Raw genomic sequence first — 25035 nt, 5'->3', positions numbered from 1 at the left:
GCCTTCGAGCCAAATTGTAACACAGTTCAGAGGCATGTAGCCGCCACATCTCTTCTCAGAGATAAGCTACCATCGCCCTAGCTGGTTTATTTCCATTTTTGTTTGTAAGCATATTTCAGTATTTTACATTAATGAAATGAAGCATTATTTCTGTTGCATCTATGTATTTATGGTTATATTTGTAATTTTTTGCATTCCTGTTTAAATCCGGATCAGAGAGAGACACCAAAAATATGATTTTCCTTGTCCCCTTCGACTTCCCCAAACTCACACTCACTCCGGCTTCCCGAAAACAGACTTTCCCAACTACAAGAGAACTTTGTACTTTTGCCCAGCAACAAGAGATTTTCGCACTTCTTCCCAGCTACAAGAGAATTCGAACTTGATGAGAGAATGATGCTCCAAATGAATTCGATGACCTTCCTTTTATAGGCTTCTTATGGGGTCGAATAGGGTCCTTAGGCCGACTTGATATTCTCTTAGGCCGACATGGTGTGGAGGTTACATAATTCATATTTGACTCAATACTTAAACTTTTTACATGATTCAAAAGCCCAAGAAGGGTCTCTTTAAATGTACAAAAACTCTATAGGCTCAGAATAAATCCTAGAAGTCCTCAATGGGGACTTTGACCTAAAACATGGTGACCCAAGCATGAAACCCATGCTTTAATAAGTCAAAATAATAATAATAAAAATTCTTTTCTTTATTCTTTTGACAAGTACATTACATGATGACTCAAGTACATTATTGAAGACCGAACATAGTTACATTTTCCAACACTCCCTCTTAACTAGGGAGGTATTCATAATGTACAAATACAATGGAAGATCTCAAGCTATATGAACTATGAAGAACTTGAGGCACCTCAATGCCGTGGACTAGATTCCCGACCAGGGCAATCTATCCAACCAGTCACTCAATAGTTTAGGCACCGCAATACCATGGACTAGATTCCCGACCAGGGCAATCTATCTAGGTGGGACTAAGATGGACTCAAGCTTTCAGCCCCTTTAGGTACCCTCAGGTTTATTTGCTAACCATCAACGCAAAAATCCAGGTGTTTATTCAAAATAAAGCTCAATAAACAACACCATCTTTCCAACTTCGGTACTTAGACATCAACATAAAGTGTCAGCTAGATGTCTTCCTAGGCAATGCTTCACTCACAAAGCCTCCACACCCCTTGATCCAACAGATCAAGAATGACAATTCTCTCACAATCAACTTGATTGGTAACCAACATGCTATAAAAAACCTTTGAGAGATTCACCTGTACAAACATAACCCCAATTAATAATATTTTCACGTACATAATCAAATACAAACCTTCGGGTCTACCAAACAACAAATGTTGCTTCTTAACTTTCCATAGTAGGACTATCGACTATATCTTTGACAAAGGATTCCTCAATCATACATTATTCTTCCTACTTCATATGCAACATCATATTCTTCAATCGAATCCTGATTTCCTCCTTTTCAGCATCACCTCAAAATGCATTCTCCAATTTCCTTCTTCTACTCATGGCCCTCACTAAGACTTATGACGGCTCTTAGTCTTGGTCTAGTGCATGACACATGAAGCAGATAATCATATCTGTCACTCCCTCTTAAATGGAGAGGATCTAATCATTCCTATACAAGGAATATTCTCAACCATCCTCTTATCCTAGGGAGATTCCTTCCATTCGATCTCCCTCTTAACCTAAGGAGATTTCATCTAGAATCCCTCTTAACTTAGGGAGTTCTACTTCTTCTTTTCGTCATCGGAGAATCTTTCGTGGCTTCCAACCATTTCATCAGAGTTATTATCATCCCCATCATGCTTATCACATCAATGAGCATCTTCACCATATTGAAGATTGTGTACCTACACAACTTAAATACCAAGTACAACCAAATCTATAGAAACATGATGTTAGCCATATCAGAATCACGGAAGCATTACATCTTTATACATATCAAACTCAATTACAAACAAGAGACGTATACTCTTCAACATCTTGCTAGGGACTTTACCATAAACCCTAGACTACTTTATAACATCTTTCATTCCATCTAGGGTTTCAATGTTCCTTCCAAAGGTATGGCATACCTTCCTTCATCATATAGCAAACCCTAGAAATAATTCACAAATATATATCTACAAAGTATCTAACAACCTTTCAAAATACATATGTTAGACTTCTCACTAGGAATTCATACAAATCCTAGATTTCATACAAAAGAATCAATCAAAGTCAATCACAAGATTCACAACTTAGTCATTAACTTGACCATATTCCCCTAGATTTTCAATTAACCATCAATCAGTCACTAACATGACCAACTATCACTAGGATTAGTTGCAAACCCTATATTTCCGAGTAATCATCAATTTCAACCAAAAATTCAAATTTCAACAATCTTTCACAAATCTCAAATTATCATATAGTCATCATATATCAGAGATTTCTACTTCGACTAAGGTTTAACTCCAAAACCTTAGAATTCCAATTTCACAATCTCAACAATCTTACATAGATCTCAAATCATCATATTTCATAGATTTTACTTTGACTAAGGTTTAACTCCAAAAACCTTATAATTCTATTTTCACAATCTCAACAATCATTAAATACATAGATCTCAGATTGTTATATTACACACATTAGACAATGTCACTACTAGGATTTAACTACAAAACCCTAGATTTTCATTTTCAACAATCACTTAATAGATTTCAGATTGTTATATCACACATACTAGACAATTTAACTTCACTAGGGTTTAGCTACAACACCCTAGATTTCTAGATATGATCATCCTAGAATCTCAGACAAGGACTTCCATTAAGTTCTAAGACAAGGACTTCCATTAAGTCCTAAGACTTATGACCATCAATAACTAGGTCAACACACATATCATAATCATTCATAAGCATATCATATGTCCAACAATATTAATACATCTGACCTAGACCAAGCTAGGGATTCAACCAAGAGGACACATCTATACATGCCTAGATTCCATCATCATGCAAATATATTTCATATCATGTGTTAGTCAAACCCAACTTCACAATGATCAATAAGAGTTAGACACAACCATATTGATCACACTAGGGTTTGATCAAACAAACGCACACATACCAAAGGAAACATTTTTAAGACAATATAAGGGTCTTGCTCACACATTCCACCAAACCCTAATGAGCTAGGGTTCCAATGTAGAAACATAGCAAACCCAACATAACCAAAACTTCAAAGATTCGAGATTTTAGACCTTATCATTTCATCCTAACAAGTTAAGTTTTCCTGATCATACCAACATCCCAAATATGACATTAACAATAAAACTTCAACTAGCATTTCACACTATCCCTAAGCAGTTTAGGGTTTCAGATATTCACATTAGCATACCCTTCGGTTAGGGTTTTCCAGAACTTGTCCAGGGTTCTACATAGTTAATCAAGAATATGAATGGGGTCGATAGATTTATCAAGAGATATCACCCAAACAAGAATCACTGAGATTCAATATAGCTAGTCATAACAAAGTTAGTAATAGATCATCAATGAATAATCCTTTCAATTACTGTATTTAAAGCATACCTTTGTTTCTTGACTAACCTTGTCTTGAGAGATCCTCCTTCTTGCAGATGTTTTCCTAATCAAGAAAACAAAGGAAGAAAGGTGATTAGTGTTTTAATATAATCAAAACCAAATGAGTACATGAACCCAAAACTGAAAATACATGAGATACTTATTTTTGGGAGTTCTTTTTGACTACAGGCGGTCCATGATTCTTCAAAGGTGGGAACTACCTTCCAACTGTTGAGACCTACAACAAATGCATCCCAAGAGGGTGGCAATCCTAATAGAGCAGTGATCACTAGGTCTTTGTCCAGAACAATCTCATCGATGGTCAAGAGATCATCCCTAAGTCTAGCTATCTTCACAAAGAAGGTTGCCACAATATCTTCTTTAGTCATCTTCATAGTCCTTAGCTCATTTTTCAAACTTGCTACTTGACCAATGTTCTTAATAATGAATAGCTTCAACAAGGCTTCATACATCTCCTGAGCATGATCTATGTTAGTTATGAGTGGGACAAGATTGTCTTTTATCCCTTCTAGCATCAAAGTCATAGCCACCAATTCTAAATCCCCGAATTCGCTTTGTCGGCATCACTGGCTTCTTCTGTAGGCTTCTTTATATTTCCTGTTACCAAATCCAACACCTTGTTCCTCTCGAGGATTAGGTCAATCCTCTTCTTCCAGGATCTGAAGTTAGATGCTCCTTCAAGTTTGTTCTCACCCTTGATTGAGTTAGACATCCTTCTTGAATATAATAGACTCCTTCCCTGAGATAGTACCTATGAATGGATCAAGTGCTAGAGACTGCCTTTTTCTTCCTTCTTCACCAAAGCTCTGAAACCAAGTTAGAAAATAAAAAAGTCGGTAAAGGTTTTCTTGATATTGATAATTACTTGTGATGTTTTTTATTATTATGATTCTTTATATCTTCTTTCTTTAGTTCATCAAGCAATTACCAAAAGTAACATCACATAAAACAATAGACACCAGATGTAGGCACATGCTAGGGAAAAACTCCCCTTGAGGGGAAAACCCGGTCAAGATAATTCTTCCTTTCAATAGTATTCTCTGAGACTCTTCACCCTAGACCAAGACCAGACCTTCCCTCCACACCAAGTCAGCCTCCCAGAATTTCGACCTCTTCACAACAACTTCGGCTATGCAGCAACTTACGACAACTGGCAACTTTCGACAATTGTGAAACTTGGAAGACTTCGATATCCCAATCCAGGACACAAAACAAAGAGAGAGAGACACCAAAATTTTGATTTTCCTTGTCTCCTTATACTTCCCCAAACTCGCACTCACTTCGGCTTCTCGGCAACAAACTTTCCCAGCTACAAGAGAACTTCGTACTTTTGCCCAACAACAAGAGAACTTCGTACTTCTGCCCAACAACAAGAGATTTTCGCACTTCTTCCCAGCTACAAGAGAATTCGAACTTGATGAGAGAATGATGCTCCAAATGAATTCGATGGCCTTCCTTTTATAGGCTTCTTGTGGGGTCAAATAGGGTCCTTAGGCTGACTTGATATTCTCTTAGGCCGACATGGTGTTGAGGTTACATAATTCATATTCGACTCAATACTTAACCTTTTTACATGATTCAAAAGCCCAAGGGTCTCTTTAATTGTACAATAACTCTATAGACTCAGAATAAATCCTAGAAGTCCTCAATGGAGACTTTAACCTAAAACTTGGTGACCCAAGCATGAAACCCATGCTTTAATAAGTCACAATAATAATAATAAAAATTCTTTTCTTTATTCTTTTGACAAGTACATTACTGAAGGCCGATTACTTAGCCTTTACTTAGCCTTTTACTTTATTTTAATTAGCTTGCTTTACAACTTCACTGCTTTTCTTTAAACCCTCATGGTATTGACAATTCATTGCTCATAGGGGTTGGGATATTTATTCAAGTCCCTTTTATTTTGAATGTCCTCATTGTATTCAATCATATGACTTTATACTCAAGCATTTATATATAAATACTATTTATCCTATGATGGATACTCTCATATTCCATATATTCTGAATCTATTTGTGTGAATGAACTTTGTTTGTCACATTGTTCCAGATAGTGGGTTCTACTTTCTCCATAATAAAAGTGAGCAAGTCAAAATGCCACTACTATTTACTTTTATGCATAATAAAATATTGTGTGCAGCTTGTTACTCATGCCACAATCCAGGATAGTCAAAATGTTTAAACTTGGTTATTTCATGTTTTAAATTTTATGTTTATAGTTAGAGAATAAAGTCTGACCAAACAGTGTAATCTTGGCAGATCATTAGACAGGTAGAGTGAATAAAAGGAGCTCATCAGTTTAATCTAACCCGTTGGATGATATAAGGTTAGAATTAGATAGTTTACTTTGTAAAAGAAAAGAAAAAGATTGATAAGGGTTTGCTAGACTAAATGCACCCAAATAAACTGAAGAAAAAATGGTAGGATGAGTAAATGGGTAAGTAGTAGAAAGGTTGCAGAAATATCATGTGATTATACAAAAACACTTATGTCATTGTTTCAAATGCAATTTTCAAATAGGCATAAGCAGTAAAAAGCGCAAAGACAATGGTTCACAATATGGTTTATTTAACATCCCTTCGTTCATTTCACCCCTTTACTTCACTAATCTCCCATAAATAAGTTCTAATACTTAAATCCTACAAGTCAAAAAGGCTCGGAGCATTTCTCTGACTTTTGGAGGGACCGGACCCTCGGCTTAATGACTTAGGGGCACAAGTACTAGAACCCCCCTTCATAAAAAATTCATCTCCTTTCATTTCCCCTCATTTCCTTAATAAAATCACACTTTTCTATGGTCGACATCATTTATCTAGGAAAAGTGTGAACCCCCATGTAAAACCCTTTGCATAAAAAACCCACCAAAAGTTTTTATCCTAAGTATAAATTAAAAGCGCAATTGCATACGCTTTTCGCCTTTTTTTACTTAGGAAAACCCATTCCGCCATCGCTTTCATATTAATTAACTAACTCTATTATATAAACCCATTATAACCCTTTTTACCGTAAATAATTAAAACCCTATATAAAATACCACGACCCCTTAGTTTTAATAAAAACTAATATAAACTACCCCTTATCCCGATATAGTTTCACTTAATTTACCTAACCCCGGTAAAATTTAAGTTAATCCCGCGTCGGCCTTACTCGACTTCCTAATCCCTCATTAAAGCCTTGCTCGATCACTTAACCTAGGATTAGTCCCTAAACTAATCCTGAACCACCATAATTAAATCCCTGGGCCCTCCATTAACCCCCGTCATTTTCCCCTGCGCAGCTTCGCCTCCCGACTACCGTTGATCATTCCTCCCCCACATCCAATGGCGCAAAATCATATCGGTCGCGCCCGATGATTGAACAATAACTGCCCGATAAAGTGGTTTTCCTCCCGGCCCCCGATGCTACGTGTCAGACGATGTATGGCATTGGGTGACCCCTCCCAAATACCACCCGCACCACAAAAGCGGTGTGATGGCCCTCCAAAACCGCTTCCCCTGCTCAACCGAAAAACCGTCAACTATTCATTCGAAAGGGAAACCCGCCAAAATTAATGATTTTCTCTATAAAAGGCCACGAAGCCCTCTTTCGCCCTTTTTTCCGCGTATTCTCTCTATAAGCCGTGTAAACCATTGCAACCACTGCAAACTTCGAAATTACCCACAAACTTCCAATTCCGCACCAAAAGACACTGCAGACAGCCCAACCAACCTTTTCAGACCATACCAGGACTACACCAACCACTGCAGCTGCCGTGAAACACCATTTTCAGAACCAATTTGCCCAATTCTAGGTATTTCACCACAAATTACCTCTTACCCCTGCAAATTTCAAGACCTTTGGCCTGTGCAGTATTTTAAATTAAGAAATTGAGTAAAAATACTGTCAATTAAAGAAATTACTTGCCTAAACCCTCTAAAAAATCCCAAAACCTTGGATAAAAACCCCTCGGAGCATAATTCAAATCCACAAGAACTGAATTATGGTTGCCCCCATCTCTATGGACGTTAGACCCATTATCACTCCATGTTTAGACCTGGATGACCTTCCCTTGGTTGACAGGGATTTCCAAATCAAGGACACAATTGCAATAGAGCTCCTGCTTAAAATCCATTGCTTAAGCAAAGATAGATACCTGAATCATACAGATGATATTGGCCTCTGGGAGTCCAATTTGCTCAGATACCAGTTCCCCCAAGTTCATATCTTTCCAGAAATTGTTCATATGTGCTATGCTTGCTACGTCCCCAGCCATAGAGCCGTAATGTCTCATGACTAGAAGGTTCTTTTCACTATCACAGCTGAGTCAATTAATGAAATGCTGCAGTTCCAACTAGGGCCAAACCTAACCCCACTCTCAATTGGAGACCTGTTGGACCAGTATCCCAAGCTAAGCCCATCAAGATTGGCCCAGTTGTTTCAAACCTTCATTAGAGAGGAAAAGCACATCCCTAAGGACCCCCCTCCATATGTAGCAACTATTTTCTCTCAATGGGGCTAGAACATTGTAACCATGATATCCTGTGTTTTGGGTTACTCTACCAGTGAATACATTGATGAACTTATTCTTGCTTTCATGTCCATTTATACCCTAGGGCAACCTCCTGCAATCATATATGACTTTGCCAGTTTCATAGCTGATAGAATGCATGAGTAGTTCACAAGAATGGGAAATGAGAGGGTATTCAAATATTTCTCTGTATTGTACCATCTATTTTTGTACTATTAGTCAGATAAATTTCCTTTCACTCTCCAGAAGCTTGACACCAGGGGCCAACCTAGATCTGTCATCTTTTGGACCCCACTTTTCATGAGTTTAGATCACCTTATACATACTTTGACTTCATAGACTCATTTGTGCATCCAATCATGACTATGCTCACTGGGAATCCTCCACCTAGGATAAGCCCAAAGATAAAGTGAGTCCTCCAGCTTTCTAAGCAAACCAAAGTGGGTGATTGGTACCTGTACCAAAACCACACAGAAATCAGAATATATGGTTGCCTGCTTGCACCATATAAATTGTTGACACCTAATCCGAAACGGATGAGGTGAAGCTGGACAGTCATCTAGAAGATGAACTGATCCGTTTTGTATATGTATAAATAACAATTGTCTAAATGAATAAATCATCAGTTCTGTCTTGCGCTCAATAATTTCTGGAGTTAACCTGGCCTGACATGGTATCAGAGCACAGGTCCCAAAATAGTGTAACTCCTGCTGAGCGCTGCATCATCCTGAGCGATTCCCTGACACTGCTGAAGACTGCGCCCTCTGTCCTGACATGGAGACTGCGCCCTCAGACCATGAGTAATTGGTATGCGTTTTGATATTGAATGTATTTCCTGAGCTATGAACGTTGATGCGTTTCAGATTGATATTGAACGCCCTGCGCTCTCTGACTGCCAGAGACTGCGCCCTCCCTTTCCGCTGGTCTTTTTTTGAAACACTAATTGCATATTCTACATTACCTGAAGGCCATGACCTGCGTCAAAGCATTTGATGTGAAAGCTCTTTTAGGGATATAGCTATGCAAACTGTAGGTGAACGCCATCGATCCGTTCGTGGACTATCGAACTGTCTCAGATCCAAAATAGCGCCCTTTTCATTCAAGACGCTGCTGCTTTTTTTTTTCACAGAGATCTCACAGTTCGAAGAGTCTTTTTCATTGTTGAACTGAAAGTTCCACAGCAGTCTTTTTCATTGTTCCGCAGCGAGGTGGTATTGGACAGCGAGGAGAAGAGCAGTGACATGGTAATGAAGCAATCGCTGTGCTCGTTGTTGTGCAAGATGCTTCTCGAATAGAGAGGTTGATTAAGAAGTTTTAAAAGTAAAACTATAGAAAAATTGGCTGTCATCTCTTTATTTACAGTTTTCATCAATCATTAAAGCTTTACTCCTTTCTGTACGCTGATCTGGTTGAGGTTTAGAAGCATCTGGCTGTTTGAAGCAACGCAAGAAGACTGCGTATTGATGTATTGAAGCCTGTAATGGTTGACTGCGTTTAATGGTGACTGCATTTTTTTTATTGAAGACTGACATGGTATCATATTTCTGCTCTCGGCATCGGTTGACTGCGTTTAATGGTGACTGCGTTTTGAAGACTCTCGGCATCAGTTGACAGCGTTTTCATGGTTCCGCTCCTGCACATCAATGTAATCCGGCCTCACCGCAGCGTTTTCATGGTACAACGATGATATAATGGATGTGAAAGTGGAACTAGAATTTTTTCATTAGTTCTTTATATCATTTCTTAATTTTTGTAATCTGTGCATCGCTTTTGAGATTGCGGGAATTGAAAACTGATATAGTGAAGTCATATGAGAGCCCTCTTTTTCAAAACAGTGATATATATGAGCGCCCTCTTTTTCAAAACAATGGTATATGTTGAGCGCCCTCTTTTTCAAAACAGTGATATATATGAGCGCCCTCTTTTTCAAAACAGTGGTATATGTTGAGCGCCCTCGTTTTTTTCTTAAAACATAATATTATGGAAGTGATATAAAGAAATGGTGATGCTCATGATATGCTGATGAAATGTTAGAAGAAAAATAAAATGCATAAGGCTATCATATAAGGATTTTTTTTCTCTCAACAGAAGTTTTTGGCAGAGATATTTTTTTTTACAGAATGCATTCAATCATTTCTATGGTCGGAATAGTTCTCACTGGCAAGGAGAACTATTCTGAATGGTCTCGGATGGTAAAACACACCCTCATCTACAATGAGCTGTGGAAAGGTGTGTGTGTCGGAGAAGAAGACAGAGACCCTGTGCAGCCCACATCAGACAAAGAACTCGCCATTTGGGAAAACAAGAACAACAAAGCCTTTGCATTGATCGCAACATCTGTAAATGAGGAAGTAAGTCGTCATATTTCATCCTATTCCACTGCCTTTGAAGCTTTACAAAAGCTGAAAGAACTCTATGATACACATTCTGCACTTGAAGTTGTTCAGCTCATGATTAAACTCTTCACCCTTGAACTGAAAAATAATGATCCTCTTACTCTTGCATCTGAAATAAAGTCTATAGTGCATGATATTAAATCCACTAAGGTTGAGCTGGATATCTCTCTTATTGCCTTTCTCAAAGCACTCTATCCTACCTACTCTAACTATCTTGAGTCTTTACAAGCAAATGGAAATCTTAAAGATATAACCTTTGACACTCTTGTGAAAAAGTTTGCTGAAAGAGAGAAAGCCTTTGGAAAGAAAATAGTCCCTGAATCTTCTGAAGAGACTGTTTGCCTTGCTCATAAAGAAAAGCATCCTGCTCAAGATTCTACAAGAGGAAGAGGTGGACGAAGAGGAAGAGGAAGATACTTCAGAGGCAGGGGGGGCAGACATCCTCAAGCAGAAAAGGCAGATCTGCATTGCATTCGCTGCAAACGAAATGGATCACATGATGCTTCTACATGCAAGCTACCATGGGACAAAGTTGAGCAGAGAAGAAATCAGCAGAAAGGTAAAATTGATGACACAGACAAAGGTAAAGCACCTGAATCCGCTCACTATATTGAGGCACAATGTAACATTGGAGTAAATGAAGATTTGTTTAATGCTTCACTTGCTTCTTCGAAAAATGACTGGTTGCTTGATTCAGGAGCAACCTGTCATATGACTCATAGGAAAGATTTCTTTGAAGATTTCACTGACAATGTTGATGGAGCAGTATACTTTGCAGATCAATCAAAAATCAAGCCATCAGGGCTTGGCACAATCAGGCTTAAACTGCCTGGTCTTCCAGACTTTCTTCTGGATCATGTTCTATATCTCCCACAGCTCAAGAGAAACTTGTTGTCCCTGGTCCACATCCGCCAGCAAGGTCACTCCATTCATATGTTTGATGGAAAGCTTGAGGTAAGAAAGGCATCTGACCATTCACTTGTCATGAGGGGTATAGAAGAAGAAAGACTTATTAAACTGCAAGGAACCTCTGCTCATGCACAACATTTTTCATATGTTTCTCATCATGATGAAGGTACACTTCCATCAAGTCTATTATGGCATGCTAGATTTGGACATTTAAACTATGATAGTCTCCGCTTGTTGAAGAAAAATGGTGTTGCTGGTTTGCCTACAATTCCTAGAAAACATAAACAATGTGATGCCTGCATTCTAGGAAAGCACAACAAACAGTTTTTTCATGATTCACATTCAAGAGCACATAGGAAGCTTGAACTTATTCATTCAGATTTATGTGGTCCAATGCCTATTCCTTCTGCAAATGGAAATAAATATATCATGACATTTATTGATGATTACACCAGAATGTGTTGGGTTTATTTTTTGAAGAACAAATCTGATGCTTTTCAAACATTCAAGAATTTTCATAAATGGATTGAAAATGATGCACAATCTCATATTGGGTCTATTCGCACTGATAATGGAAAAGAATATACATCAAATGAATTTGAACACTATCTTCGCCAACATGGGATTAAACATCAAACAACTGTGCCTTATAATCCTCAACAGAATGGTGTAGCTGAAAGAATGAACAGAACAATTTTGAATATGGTACGATCCATGCTTTTCTTCAAAAATGTAAAGACAATGTTTTGGGCTGATGCTGTTCTATGTGCTGCATATATAAAGAATAGATGTCCATCTAGTGCTATAAGAAACAAGACTCCTTATGAATTGTGGTATGGACATGTTCCTTCGGTAAAACATCTCAGGATATTTGGTTCCACCTGTTATGCTTTAATACCAAAGGTACATAGAAACAAACTTGGTGCTAGAAGTCGTAAGTGTATCTTCCTGGGGTATTCAAACACATCTAAAGCATACCGCCTTTATGATGAAGTAAATAAAAAGTTTGTTTTATCTAGAGATGTCATTTTTCTTGAATCATCCAAATCTGACAGTGTTGTTGAGCGGCAACTTGATCGCTTGGATAGATTCACAAAACCGAAATCATTTCAAGAGTTTGATAATCAGATTCCACATCTTGAAGGGGGGATTCCTATACTAGATCAACATGTGGAATCTCCTTCTGAAGAACAATATCCCCTGCATGACACTCCAACAACGGATGATGCTTTAAGTGATGTAATTGATAGAATTGGGAGACTTAATCTTGATTCAGTCCCAACTCAATCAACAGAACAGCCTGGACCATCTCAGAAAGGTCCCCCAAAGTGGCTGACAAAGACACTTGAAAGTGTTCATCCTGATGAAATTGGAAAAACAGGAACCAGAAATACAAACCGACAAGATGGAGGTGATGTAGATAACTCTAATTCACCTGTTGATATGGATATTACTTATGATTGTGAATTGAACTTGTCTACAGATTTTGAACCAACTTCCTTCAAAGAAGCTGCTTCTCATGATGAATGGAAAGAAGCGATGCAGAAGGAGTATGATGCCCTCATTAAGAATGGCACTTGGAAGCTGGTTGATCCTCCATTTGGAACAAAACCAATTGGCTGCAAGTGGGTCTACAAGAACAAGTACAAAGCTGATGGCTCACTTGACAAGCACAAAGCTAGGCTTGTGGCAAAAGGTTTTGCACAGAAGGAAGGGGTCGATTATGAGGAAACTTTTGCTCCCACAGCAAAATGGGCCACCATCCGGACACTCTTTGCACTAGCTGCTCAGAACGGTTGGAAAGTCCATCAAATGGATGTAAAAACTGCATTCTTGAATGGAGATCTAAAAGAGAATGTTTTTATGTCCCAGCCTGAAGGATTTGCTGTGAAAGGACATGAACACAAAGTATGCAAACTTGTGAAGTCCTTGTATGGCCTCAAACAAGCACCACGAGCCTGGTATGAAAAACTAACTGAGCATCTTCTGAAACTCAACTTCAAACATTTTGATCTTGATGATGCAACTTTATTTGTCAAGAAAGTTGGCAAAACAGTTGTATATCTTGTGGTATATGTAGATGATCTTTTAATGACAGGGAACAATGAAAGCTATATTGCATCCATAAAGAAAGAATTAGGAAAATTTTTTGAAATGACTGATTTGGGCTATGTTCATTACTATCTTGGCATTGAAGTAACCCAACATCCAAAGTCCATATTTCTTTCTCAAAAGAAATACATTGGAGATTTGTTAAACAGATTTGGCATGACAGAGTGCAATCCCCTTTCTACTCCAATGGAACAAAACTTGAAGCTCACATCTATTGAAGGAAAGGAATTTGAGGATGCAACAAAGTATAGACAGCTTGTAGGAAGTCTCATCTACCTCACTACTACCAGACCAGACATTTCATTTGCTGTTGGAATCCTCTCCAGGTTTATGCAAAAGCCTTGTGAGGGACATTGGTCTGCTGCAAAAAGAGTTTTAAGGTACTTGAAGGGAACTCAAGACCTTGGAATCAAGTATACACAGGTGGACGACTTCAACTTGATTGGATACTCTGATTCAGACTTCGATGGAGACAAAGAAACTGGGGTATCTACTTCAGGATATGCTATGAGTCTTGGATCGGGAGCTGTCTCCTGGAGATCACGCAAACAATCAGTACCAGCAGATTCCACAACAGAAACAGAATATGTGGCAGCAGCTGAAGCAACGAAAGAAATTGTGTGGCTCAGGAAAATTCTTGAAGATTTGCAGGTAAAACAAATACAATCAACTCCACTCATGATTGATAACACCTCTGCAATAAAGTTGGCCAAAAACCCAAAGTTCCATGATCGTACTAAGCACATCAATACTAAATATCATCTGATCCGACATCATGTTAGGCCAAAACAATCCATCTCCGTCATTGTTCCACAAACGAGCAAATTGCAGACATCTTCACCAAAGCGCTTGGAAGAGAAAAGCTTGAAAGATTCAGAACGATGCTTGGACTCACCAACATCCCTTCAGATTAAGGGGGGGAATGTTGACACCTAATTCGAAACGGATGAGGTGAAGCTGGACAGTCATCTAGAAGATGAACTGATCCGTTTTGTATATGTATAAATAACAATTGTCTAAATGAATAAATCATCAGTTCTGTCTTGCGCTCAATAATTTCTGGAGTTAACCTGGCCTGACATAAATTGCCAAGATACCTCCCCATGAGGTTGTTTGCCTTAGAATATTACAGACAGATCATCAATGCAGATGAGGTTAACTTTGTCAATGCCAAGAATAAGGTCAATTTCAAAATCAAAGATCAGTTAGGTCCCTTCATATGCAATTCCAGAGAGCTAGGGAAAGAGGCAGACCTAATCCTGCAAAGCCTGAAATTCCAAAGAAGTTTTGTATGGAGATATGACCCTTTAGAGTTCATTACCAAGAAAAGGCAAAAGGTCAAGCTAGGACCTTTCATCCACCACCCCATACCAGAAATAGAGGCATGTGCAAATCAAACAGAATGGGTGGAAAATACTTTAGTAGACAGAGATAGCATAAGGGTAGATGTAGAAAATGCTCTGATTGATTTGGAAAAGCAGCTTGATGATAGCTCTTTTCTGCAGGTACCAAAAGAGCAAGAAAGAGACATGAGCACCCCTCCAGTCACACAGACTCCTTAGAATGAGGAGAAAAATCCAAAAAGAAACAGAGAGGGAGCTTCCACTTCAGGAATGGACACCTCCAATTTGCAGCAAGAAACAAGTCTCCGCGAGAGGCAAAGGCTTAATCTGGCCTCTGAACAGGAATACATAGAAGGATCATCACAGGTTACCAACACAGAGGCAAACAGAAGCAGGCCCACAACTCCATCTGAAGACCTACAAAAGCCTTCCACATCGTAGACTCAGATGTTGGAAAGGCAACTTAGTGTGGAAGTGTCTTCCTTCAGTAGGCCTGCTGACAAAGACAAGGATATAAAGGACAGTTATAAGGAAATCAAAATGAGAAATGAGAGGCTTAAAGTCCAAACATATGCTCAATACCTAAAGCTCACTCCCACAAATCAAACAAGGCTAATGTCAGCCTTTGACATCAAGGAGGGAAAGCTGCAGATGTCCTTTATCAAACCTACAGCTCAGTAGCCCAAAACATCATCAGATTACAAGAGGGTTGACTTTGAAGTGTTGGCAAGGGATATTCATCCCATAGACCAAATAGAACTGCACAAATAGGCTGGAGAGATGATATACTCCACCCTAATAGGTAAAGCCATAGCTGCCCATCAACTACAAAATTCAGTAAACAACATCTCAACACAATTTCAGTTGGAGAAGGCCTCCTCACAGGCCAAGGATACGAGGATTAAGTCTTTGGAAGACTTAATTATTGAATTGGGACATGATCCCAAGGATATTAAAGCTACTGAGCAGCTGATAAAGAAGAAGAACGATGATATTGCTGCACTGAAGAAGCAATTGAAAATTCCCCAGCTGCAACATCCTCAAACACTTGAAGTCATAGAGAACCAAACCAAACATGAAGAGTTGATGGACTTGGTCCTAAAGCTCAATGATCAACTCAGGGAGACAGAGAAAGAATTGGATAGCTTGATCCAATTGAAATAGACTGACATTGCATCAACTTCTACAAATGTCATCCCTACTGTGTCTACAGCAGTCCCTTCTACACTGGCAGCTTCACTTGCACCAACAACTCCACCTGCCACAACATTGCCAGTAATAACAGAATCTACAACAACAACAAATGCATAAGGAGAAAAGGCAACAGAATTAGTTAGAGCCATGGAAGAGATGTCAATTCAGGCTACAAAAATGAATAGACTAAAGGAAAAGGTGGCAAGTTTAGAGACTGATTATAAACTTGCACAGATTATGCAAAAAAGAAGAAACTCAGAAGGCCAACAGAATGAGTGAAAGGGTCAAAGCCTTGGAGAAAGACTTGACATTAGAGAAACCCCTTGGGCAAGCCAAGGAACTGTTATGGGCCAATATCATTGACTCCGTCAAGGATATTTGGCCATCTATTCAGGTCATGTTTGAGCAGACAAAATTAATAAAGGTAGCTACAATAGCTATTCAGAAAGTCAAAGAGGAATTGGGTGATAAGCCAAAGGATGCCAATAGACTCATCCATTTCCTTAACAGCAAAAATAGATATGAGCTTCAGGAGCTCAATATAGAAGACAGGACTGAAACCATTTTGGAAATAAGGAAGGTCCTTTCCAAAAGAAACCTGATGCTAAACTTAGAAGAAAAGTGCCATAACATGCAGGTGGCCATTGATAGATTCATGGCCAAATTCCAAATTTTGAGGGAGAAAGGATTGCCTAGTCCATTGGTCATCAATGACAAACTTATGACATAGCTGGACTATGATAATAGACTAAGGCAATTGGCTAAGGAACAAGCTAGCACTTCATCTATAAAAGCACTGCCAACAGGCAAAGTTTTGTATAACACCTTCGAGAACTTGTTTTTTCTCCAACATGAGATTAAACACCTATTCATCACAAAGCCCAATTTTTCCAAGTATATTGAAGCTAATGAGATATACCGAAGGATGATGAATGTCAAATTACCTGAGGCAGAATGGTGGGAAAGCATGACTGATTTTTTGTGATAAATTTACAACAAAAAGTTACTACACAGTAAAAATAGACAAGCCAGGTAAATAGGTGAAAACAACACAGCGTGGTTAAAAAGTATCAGGGTCAAAGAGTATCAAGTGAAAGATAAAATTTGAAGATGATTCCAGCGTGAAAGACCACAACTGCAAGCCAGCATAAAGGGCTACAAATTCAACCATAAAAGCCAACAGTACCACATAAAAAGGGACAACATGAAACAGTTCAATAGCTGTCTCTATCTTCTTGCAAGAAGATATTTGTATTTCCTAGATTAAATCTCAAGTTAGTTTGAAATATTTTGTAATAATTTTTTGTATAAATACTTCACAATTCGAAGTATGTAGTGTGGATTCTTAGACATTTCTATAGACCTGTTTGATCAAATACTGTAAGCTATAGTATCACTGTTTGGACCAACAAGCTGGATTAATGAATAAAGACAAGACATTTCACAAGATTCATGTGTAGTGCGAAGTATAGACAAGTATTTTCTCGTGTTGTTATCTTTCTTTAAAAGTTTTTCCATAATCTTTAATGTATCTGAAATTTGAATGCTATAATATGGAATGATATCTCAGAATTTGCTTCATTGCACTCTGTTTTAACTATTATGCATTTTAATGTTTTATGCTAATTATCTAAATTAAGGAATTCTTAATTGCTCCTTAGTCTATAGCAAAGGATTCTTAATTGCCCTTTGTTCATGATTATCCCCTGTTCCTCATTTTAATCCCGGTCAGAGAATTCTTAAATGCTCTCTCACCCTAGTTAAGATCATTTCACCCATTCAGCCCAAAGACCTGCACTTTACTTTGCTAGCTTGCCCTTTGAACACTCCCTTTAATGAGTTAATTCCAGTTTTGCTGCCCTTCTTTGACTCCATAGCCCAATAGTCCAGAGACATCATTCTATCCATCTGTTTTAAGGATTCCACCATCCAACCTTCAATACAAATCAAAACCCCCTGAACTTTAAGAACTAGCCTAAAATCCCAACAAACAAAGCTAAATCATATAGAGAGAGCCCTCTCTGAGTCATAGGTTGGCTAGAGCCTATACTTAAAAGATTGGTTTGTAGTTACCTCGGTCTTTTCCTTCTTCTGATAACTTCTAGGGAAAAATTCTGAGTGATAACAATAGAGACAAGTCCGTAGTGCCTAGGACAAAGCCCTAGCCATGGAAAAGTGTAGAGGAGAGTGCATCCATTCGTCTCGACTTGATGGTTGTTAGATTACATTTTATTTTTTATTGGAGAGAGAAAGATATGATAATAGGATCTCAAGGCAGGTCTCTATAATCAGTTGGAACATTACTGAGTGCATTATTTAAGAATGGGGTTGTGGAACCTTTAGCTTTTTGCAGGTGATATGCCTGAAAGAAGACCCTCAATTTTGAACTAGTGAAATTTGGCTGACAAAAATTTAGGGTTCCATCTTAGTACAAATGCAAATTGGTAGAAGTGTATGAAACATACCTTTGTCAACTGAAATTGGTTACAAATTTACAATTGTGAAATTGTCTCAATAGAAGGCTAATGTGATAGATAGATTTTGGAAAACAGAGCACTGTGATTTTGATTTAATGACTGGAAGATCTGTATTGTGTGAGTAATTTCTCCACTTGTGAATATTCGTGAAGTGCATAAGTACCAAAGGTGCCACAACCATCATGGACATTTCAAATGAATTTTGGCTTGAATTGTATTATTTTTGGTTTTACAGACTGCTATGCTTACAACAAGGCGGGTGCTTGAAAGACTTGCTGTGCACTATGCTTCTCAGCGAATGGCATGGAAGCTTCTGAAAGGTATAAACTATAAACTAAAGTGTGTAATTTCAATCTTTCAAATTTTCTTCTTCTAATGAAGTAGCTAAATTATTTTGGGTCAATAATCAATTTCTTTTCAAGAGATTGAATTAGCTTAGTACGCTGCCTGGTGCAGCTTAGAAATATAGATTAGAGATGCAGTTTACTAGCATGGTATGCTTCTAAGTGGGAAAAAAGTAATTCAGGACAACGAGAAAATCATAACTTCTAAGTTGCTTAAATTTTCCTGCATTTTCCCCATTTAGCTCTGAAATTTCTTCCTGTGTTTCATTGTGTTTGTTCTTTGATTCCCTGTCAATAATATTTTAGTTCTCTTCCAGATATGTTTTATACAGTTATTCTTCAGATTTGCTTCTTCACTGGGATTGATCTGTCTGGAAGGTTGTAGCTTGTGTCAGTCTCTTTAGCCTTCTCGGTGTCACCATGTTTTGGAAATTGAACCCATGACTTTGCAATACAGGTATCAAATCTCATTGTAGGTTTAAATTCTCATATTAAACTCTTTGTTTATTTTTGTTTAGTTTTCTCCCCGATCTCATCCTTCCAAATCTGCAAACAAAGTTGTTTCTAATGTAGTAGATCTTGCTGTTTAAGACATCGAGTATATTCTCTGAAATCCTTCTTTTCCAGTCTTCCTCTAACTCTTGATTTGCCGTGTATGCTGAAATTAATCAAGATAGTAGAGGACAAGAATTTTGTGACTGTGGAAGTTTCTCGTGTCCTTTATGCTATTTTGACCCGTTTCTATTGAATAAAGTTATTTTATTGTATTCTATCCCCTAGTATTCAAAAGCGGTAGAGGTCATTCTGCTCATCCTCCATCTGATCAGATCCTTAACTGAAGGAACTTGTTATAATCTCATACCTTCCTGTTTGTTAACTGTCGTTCCACTTTGCATTACTAATATGTGAATTTATATCTTCGTTTGTAGAGTAATTGATATGGAAAGAAGCTTCACATTCCTCCTACCAGAGACTAATAATTGGTGAAAAGAGATTTGTTAGATGTATGAATTAGTTGTAGAATTACATATCAATCCTTCAATCATCTATTTGTTAATTTTGTTTAATTAGAAGTAATGGAAGACACCAAATAATTCTCAATGCTATCTTGTAACTTAAACAAGGATTGAGGTTATGTTGTCTTCTTATTAAAAGGGACATATGGTTTATACTAACTTTGGTGGTTAAATGAAAAGTTATGTAGGATGTAATTCAAAAATAGGTTTTTAATATGCAAGACATGCAATATCTAAATACACATAACAATGGTCTGTTGCCTACCTTTCTTTTTTGTGTAGATCTTTCAAAATCAGCTGAGCGTAAAGCATGCAGACATTTGTCAAGATTTAACTTCTTCGTATGTGTCAGCCGAACAACTTTTAGAGGTTTGTGTTATTCTTGGACTGGGTTTTTCCTCTGTGCCTGCTTGCAAAAATTACTTTCTTCTTGTTACAATTATCAAAAGCATAATACAAGTTTTTGGTTTGGAACTGTGTTTCTTTTTATCAGAAAAAAATAATTATATGGGCAGAATTTGCATAGCTTTGTCTTGCATTTCCTAGCATCTGGACTTATATTAACATGAGGCATGCATAGATTTTCTGTTACAAACTTCCTAACATACATATTGTCACTATGTCTATAATTATATATTAACAAGTCAGACAAACAACAGAGGACAAAATCTAGGATGTGTTAAAATTCTCGCTTCATAAAGAAGTTGATTTGCTCTGTTGAACCTTCTGCTCTAATGCTGAGTCTGCTGTCTCTAAAAGCCTCTGTCAAGCTTCAGATCTGCAATCAACAAAACTACTAGGGTAACATTCAGGAGTGTAGACAGCACAAGTCAAATAGTAAAATCATTTTAGCGACTGCTAAGGCTAGGTCTAATGCAAAAATCACATCCGAAAATTGTATTTGCTCAGAGTCAGCCCAGCGTAAATCAGATCTGAAGTACAATATAAAGTATGTTAAATCAGCTCAACATCTTCCCTGCTGTTCATTACATCGTGTGATAAATCAACAACTAAAATACCCATAATCAGGGTGTTATAAAATCAGGTCTGCATGCAAATTTGGGACAAGCAGCACTCCCTTTCTATCACACATGAAAAATGATTACATTACAACAAATTGGCTTCTCGCAATCCACAAATGCAAAATCCAAACAACAAATGAGCCTCTGCCAAACTCACAATGCAAAACCAGCAGCTTCTCTTAAGTTCATGTAGCAAGACAATGAAATAACAAAAGTAGTAATTACATCTCTCACATTACTCTTCTCCAGTTCTCAACAAACAAGCTAACATTTTTGAAGTTATGTGCTTTTCCTTCCTCTTATAGAGCAATAGGAGGAGTGATTTACAAGTAAGGTAAAACCCCAATCCTAGACTAGGTGCACATGTAAAATGGTTCCACAAGTTGGGCACTTTACACGTGCCAAGTAGGTGGGCACATGCCCACAAATGCCAATTTATCCATTCTACATATTTTTATACAACACGGCATATTTATATGCACCCACAAGTGCTGACTCACTTACTCCAAGTATTTTTATGCAACACCACTTTTTTATCCAACATGCCTGCACTCCTAGTCCAAATAACTCCAAGAACCAAAAATAGTTAGAAGCATCTCCTTTCAGCACTGTGCTCTCGTTCACGAAGTTTGAACTCTCTCCCATACAATTGCACCCCCTCTACAATGAGAACCCACTCATGGTGAATTCTCAACAAATTGAAGAAGAATGAAGAACTCCTAAACTAAGCGCTCATCCTGTTGAAGAGGAAAGCAAAACAAGTTTGAAGCAACAAGGCAAAAAACTAACACCCCCTCTTTGCAAGGAACATGATCTACATCAGACCAAGATATTTACTCAGCATTTTGAACTTACCATTTACTAGGGGCTTCATCATATTGTTGACCACCTGTGAATTTGAAAGAGTGTAAATCAGGACCATTGCTCCTTCTGTACTCTGAAAGCTCTTCAGAATTTCAAGTTGCATCCTCTTGTTTAAGAAAGACTTCATCAACATTTTGCCAATGTCCAATGTCCCTCATGTTAATCTCATTGGCAAATCTCTTCTTACACCACAATATGAGTTGTCTAGAACTTACTGCTGTGATAAACTCATCTACCTAGATAACTAAGACAGGTGGCGAATTTAGCAAAAATCCAAAGATTAAAATCTGCACAATTGTTGGAAAAGTTTAATGTGAGTAAAATCTCATCAATCTTGATATACTAAGCTTGTGGTGCATGCATAAACTCATACAGGGCCTTCTTCATCCCACAAACATGGGTATCTTGCCAATGCACCTCTAAACCTCTAGCAACTAAAATGAAAGGCTCATGAAGGTCATCACCCTCTTTCTAAGAGAATCCTTTGGCAACAAATTTGGACTTGTACCTTTCAATTCTCCATGCTTGGAATCAATAATTGACTCCATGGTGGTTTTTGCAACTAACCCCTAGACATCATAATCCTCCATTTTGGCATCCTTTCATGCCTGGTTTTCATTTGCATCCTAATATTGGAAGATTTTGTCTCAAGAATGGAAGAAGTAGTGCAACATAAGTGGGAAATTTGCTGGGAGGATTACTCACCCAAAATGAAGATTTAGGTGCCCCCACTTGTTCCCGTGCATCATGCAATGTATGAGTAAGCCATCCTGGTTTCCTTGTGGGACTTGAAGGTGATGATGCTTCGTTCCCTTTCCTAGAGTCTTTCAGATATAAATATGATTTCTCCTTTTGTTTTACATTTGAATTTGGGACACCAAGCTTTTCACCTTCTTCAATCTCTGCGGGAGGTTCCTGTGACATTGAGGACCCTCTGTCTTCATCAAACTTCATGTCACTTATTACCGAAGTCTTCCTCTGGACTACTGTGTAATTTTTTTTATGCTAAGTTGTGCGAGTCTTGAGATGACTGCACACTTATCCTTTGGCTTGAGAAACCACGACCCAAGGGCATTCAAGTTGTCAAAATCACCCGAGGACCCGGCTTGGGCCACACCAACCCTTAACATGGCTGGATTTTTGCCCATGAAGTTTCGAATTGGTGACCTTCACATCATAGAGTGCCTTAACAATACACCCCATCATCGTTTATTCTACACACCCCATCATCGTTTATTCTACACCTTGTGGGCCTCTGCACTAGTATGTATATCTAGTATACCTCAGATGCTTTGCTATACCGAGAAAAATACCCTTGATATTCAAGGGTTCAAAGTTAGTCCATTTCTCATAAGGAACATGAATGTAAATTGGACAACCAAAACCACAAAAATGCGATACCCGAGGTTTCTCACAAGTAAATGCTGCCTCTAGTACTTTTCCTTTTAAAATCTGTTAAATTTGGCAACTAGGGCCAAACTCCACCTTGGACAACTCATATGATGAAGCTAATATTTTTATTGGATTCCTCTTTTCGAGAGGTGTAGGATTGATCTAAAGATTATCTCATTCTGACATGTATAAATGGAATTATGAATTTATTTCTTCTATGGACAAATTGTCAAGGTTGGCTAGCAATCTAATGTAGGCTCAAAAGCCCAAAAGTCATGTATTTTCATCTTCAACGTTGCATATAAATAGAAGGAGCATCTACCTCATTTGGACACTCACATATCTCTCTCTCCTCATCTGATTGGGTGTACGGATTTCTAGGCAGCGTCTCTCCTCCACACGTGCGAAGGATAGTTTGTGATTTTCTTTTTTATGCATTGACCGAATTGCAGAAGGGTTGACCAACGTTGACCGGGCAACAATTGACCTTGTTTGATTGCGATTTTTCTTGGAGAAACTCTGTTTGGGTTGGCCGCATTTCTGGGCACAGAAATCAAGGCATTCTGAGTAGTTTGACCAACGTTGATCACAGGTTTGACTCTGCTTGACCAAGTTCAACTGATATTTTCGGGATTGTTTTGGGCTAATTCAGACTGTTCTTGGAGGCTGAGTTGATTGTGTTTGACCGAGTTGATATGGAGGAAGATTTCTGCTAAGTTGACCAGTGTTGACTTTCTGGTTAGGGCATCCTATTGATTGCAGTTTCACTGTGTTTGGGCAAATGAATTTTGTATATTGTACTCTCTCTGCTGAAATTTTGAAGAATAATAAGAAGACTTGATCAAAGGGTTTCTTGGGGTTTTTCCCTGGCATCCGCCAAATATTGTGACCTCTTGTCTTGGCTTGTCTTCTGCTTTTTATTTATGTTCTATGTGCATTTATTGTCATGTTAATGAGATTGCTAATATGGAAATTGATATTGGGCTAATAAGAAAAATTGAAATAAATTGCTCTTAAGCATAGAACATACCATTGTTATCCAAAATTAACATTGTATTGGAGCTGAGGTGAAGACAAAGCCCAAGCAAGAGTGAAAAGAGCAATCATTGAGATTTGTTAGACAAGGACAAGATTCATTGGCCTTTGCATCTTACTTCAAACCTCTTGACAAGCTCAATGATAAGTCTGATTATCATGCATGGAAGATGTCTCTTGATTTGACTTTGGAAGAGCAAGATGTTATGGACTATTGCAGGGAAAGATTATTGAACCTCCTTCAAATGCACTGGTTGCCGCTAAGACAAAGTACAAGAAAGGTGAAGTCAAAACAAAGAAGATAATCAAAGATTCTAGTAACAAGCATTTGGTTGCATACATCTCCGATTTGAACACATCTAAGGAAATGTATGACAGGTTGGTTGGCATGTTCAAAGTTAGGAATGCAATCCAAGTCCTCTTTCTCAAAAACAAGTTGAAGGACATAAAGAAAGGAAGAAGCAAAGATATCCAGTCATACTTTATGAGGATTAACGAGATAAAAAATGATCTTCTTTCAATTTGAGAAGCTATTGTTGATAGGGAGCTCACTCTTATTGCCCTTGGAGGTCTCCCTCGTGAATGGTGTGTGCTCAACACTACTGTCTTCAAAAATGACAGGATTCTAGGTTTTGATGAATTGTTGATTAGATGTACTCAAGAAGAAACAAGGATGATGGAGAGAGATATGCCTTCAAATAGGAATGATCCTATTGCATTCTCTGCTCATGCTAAAAAGAAGAACAATGTAGGTTCAAAGAAGCAATGTCAAGGAAGACTGGGATTCAAAGATGGAAGGAAGGGAAGATGCTTCA

At 38.1% G+C, this 25035-nt stretch overlaps 1 protein-coding gene across 1 annotated transcript in view; it reads left to right on the top strand.

The window, feature by feature from the left end:
* Positions 1–25035, top strand: part of LOC149142014 (isopentenyl-diphosphate delta-isomerase) — a 184089-nt gene that overhangs the window by 12927 nt on the left and 146127 nt on the right. The window contains exons 3-4 of the mRNA XM_089446421.1: positions 18783–18867; positions 20190–20276. Coding sequence (XP_089302547.1) covers positions 18783–18867; positions 20190–20276 — 172 coding nt within the window. The remainder of the gene's footprint in view (positions 1–18782; positions 18868–20189; positions 20277–25035) is intronic.

This window comes from Pinus tabuliformis, chromosome X (assembly GCF_031772625.1).
Source record: "Pinus tabuliformis cultivar Carrire ecotype Pingquan chromosome X, CPIR1, whole genome shotgun sequence".
NCBI lineage: Eukaryota > Viridiplantae > Streptophyta > Pinopsida > Pinales > Pinaceae > Pinus > Pinus tabuliformis.
This window is presented reverse-complemented; position numbering and strand designations above follow the sequence as displayed.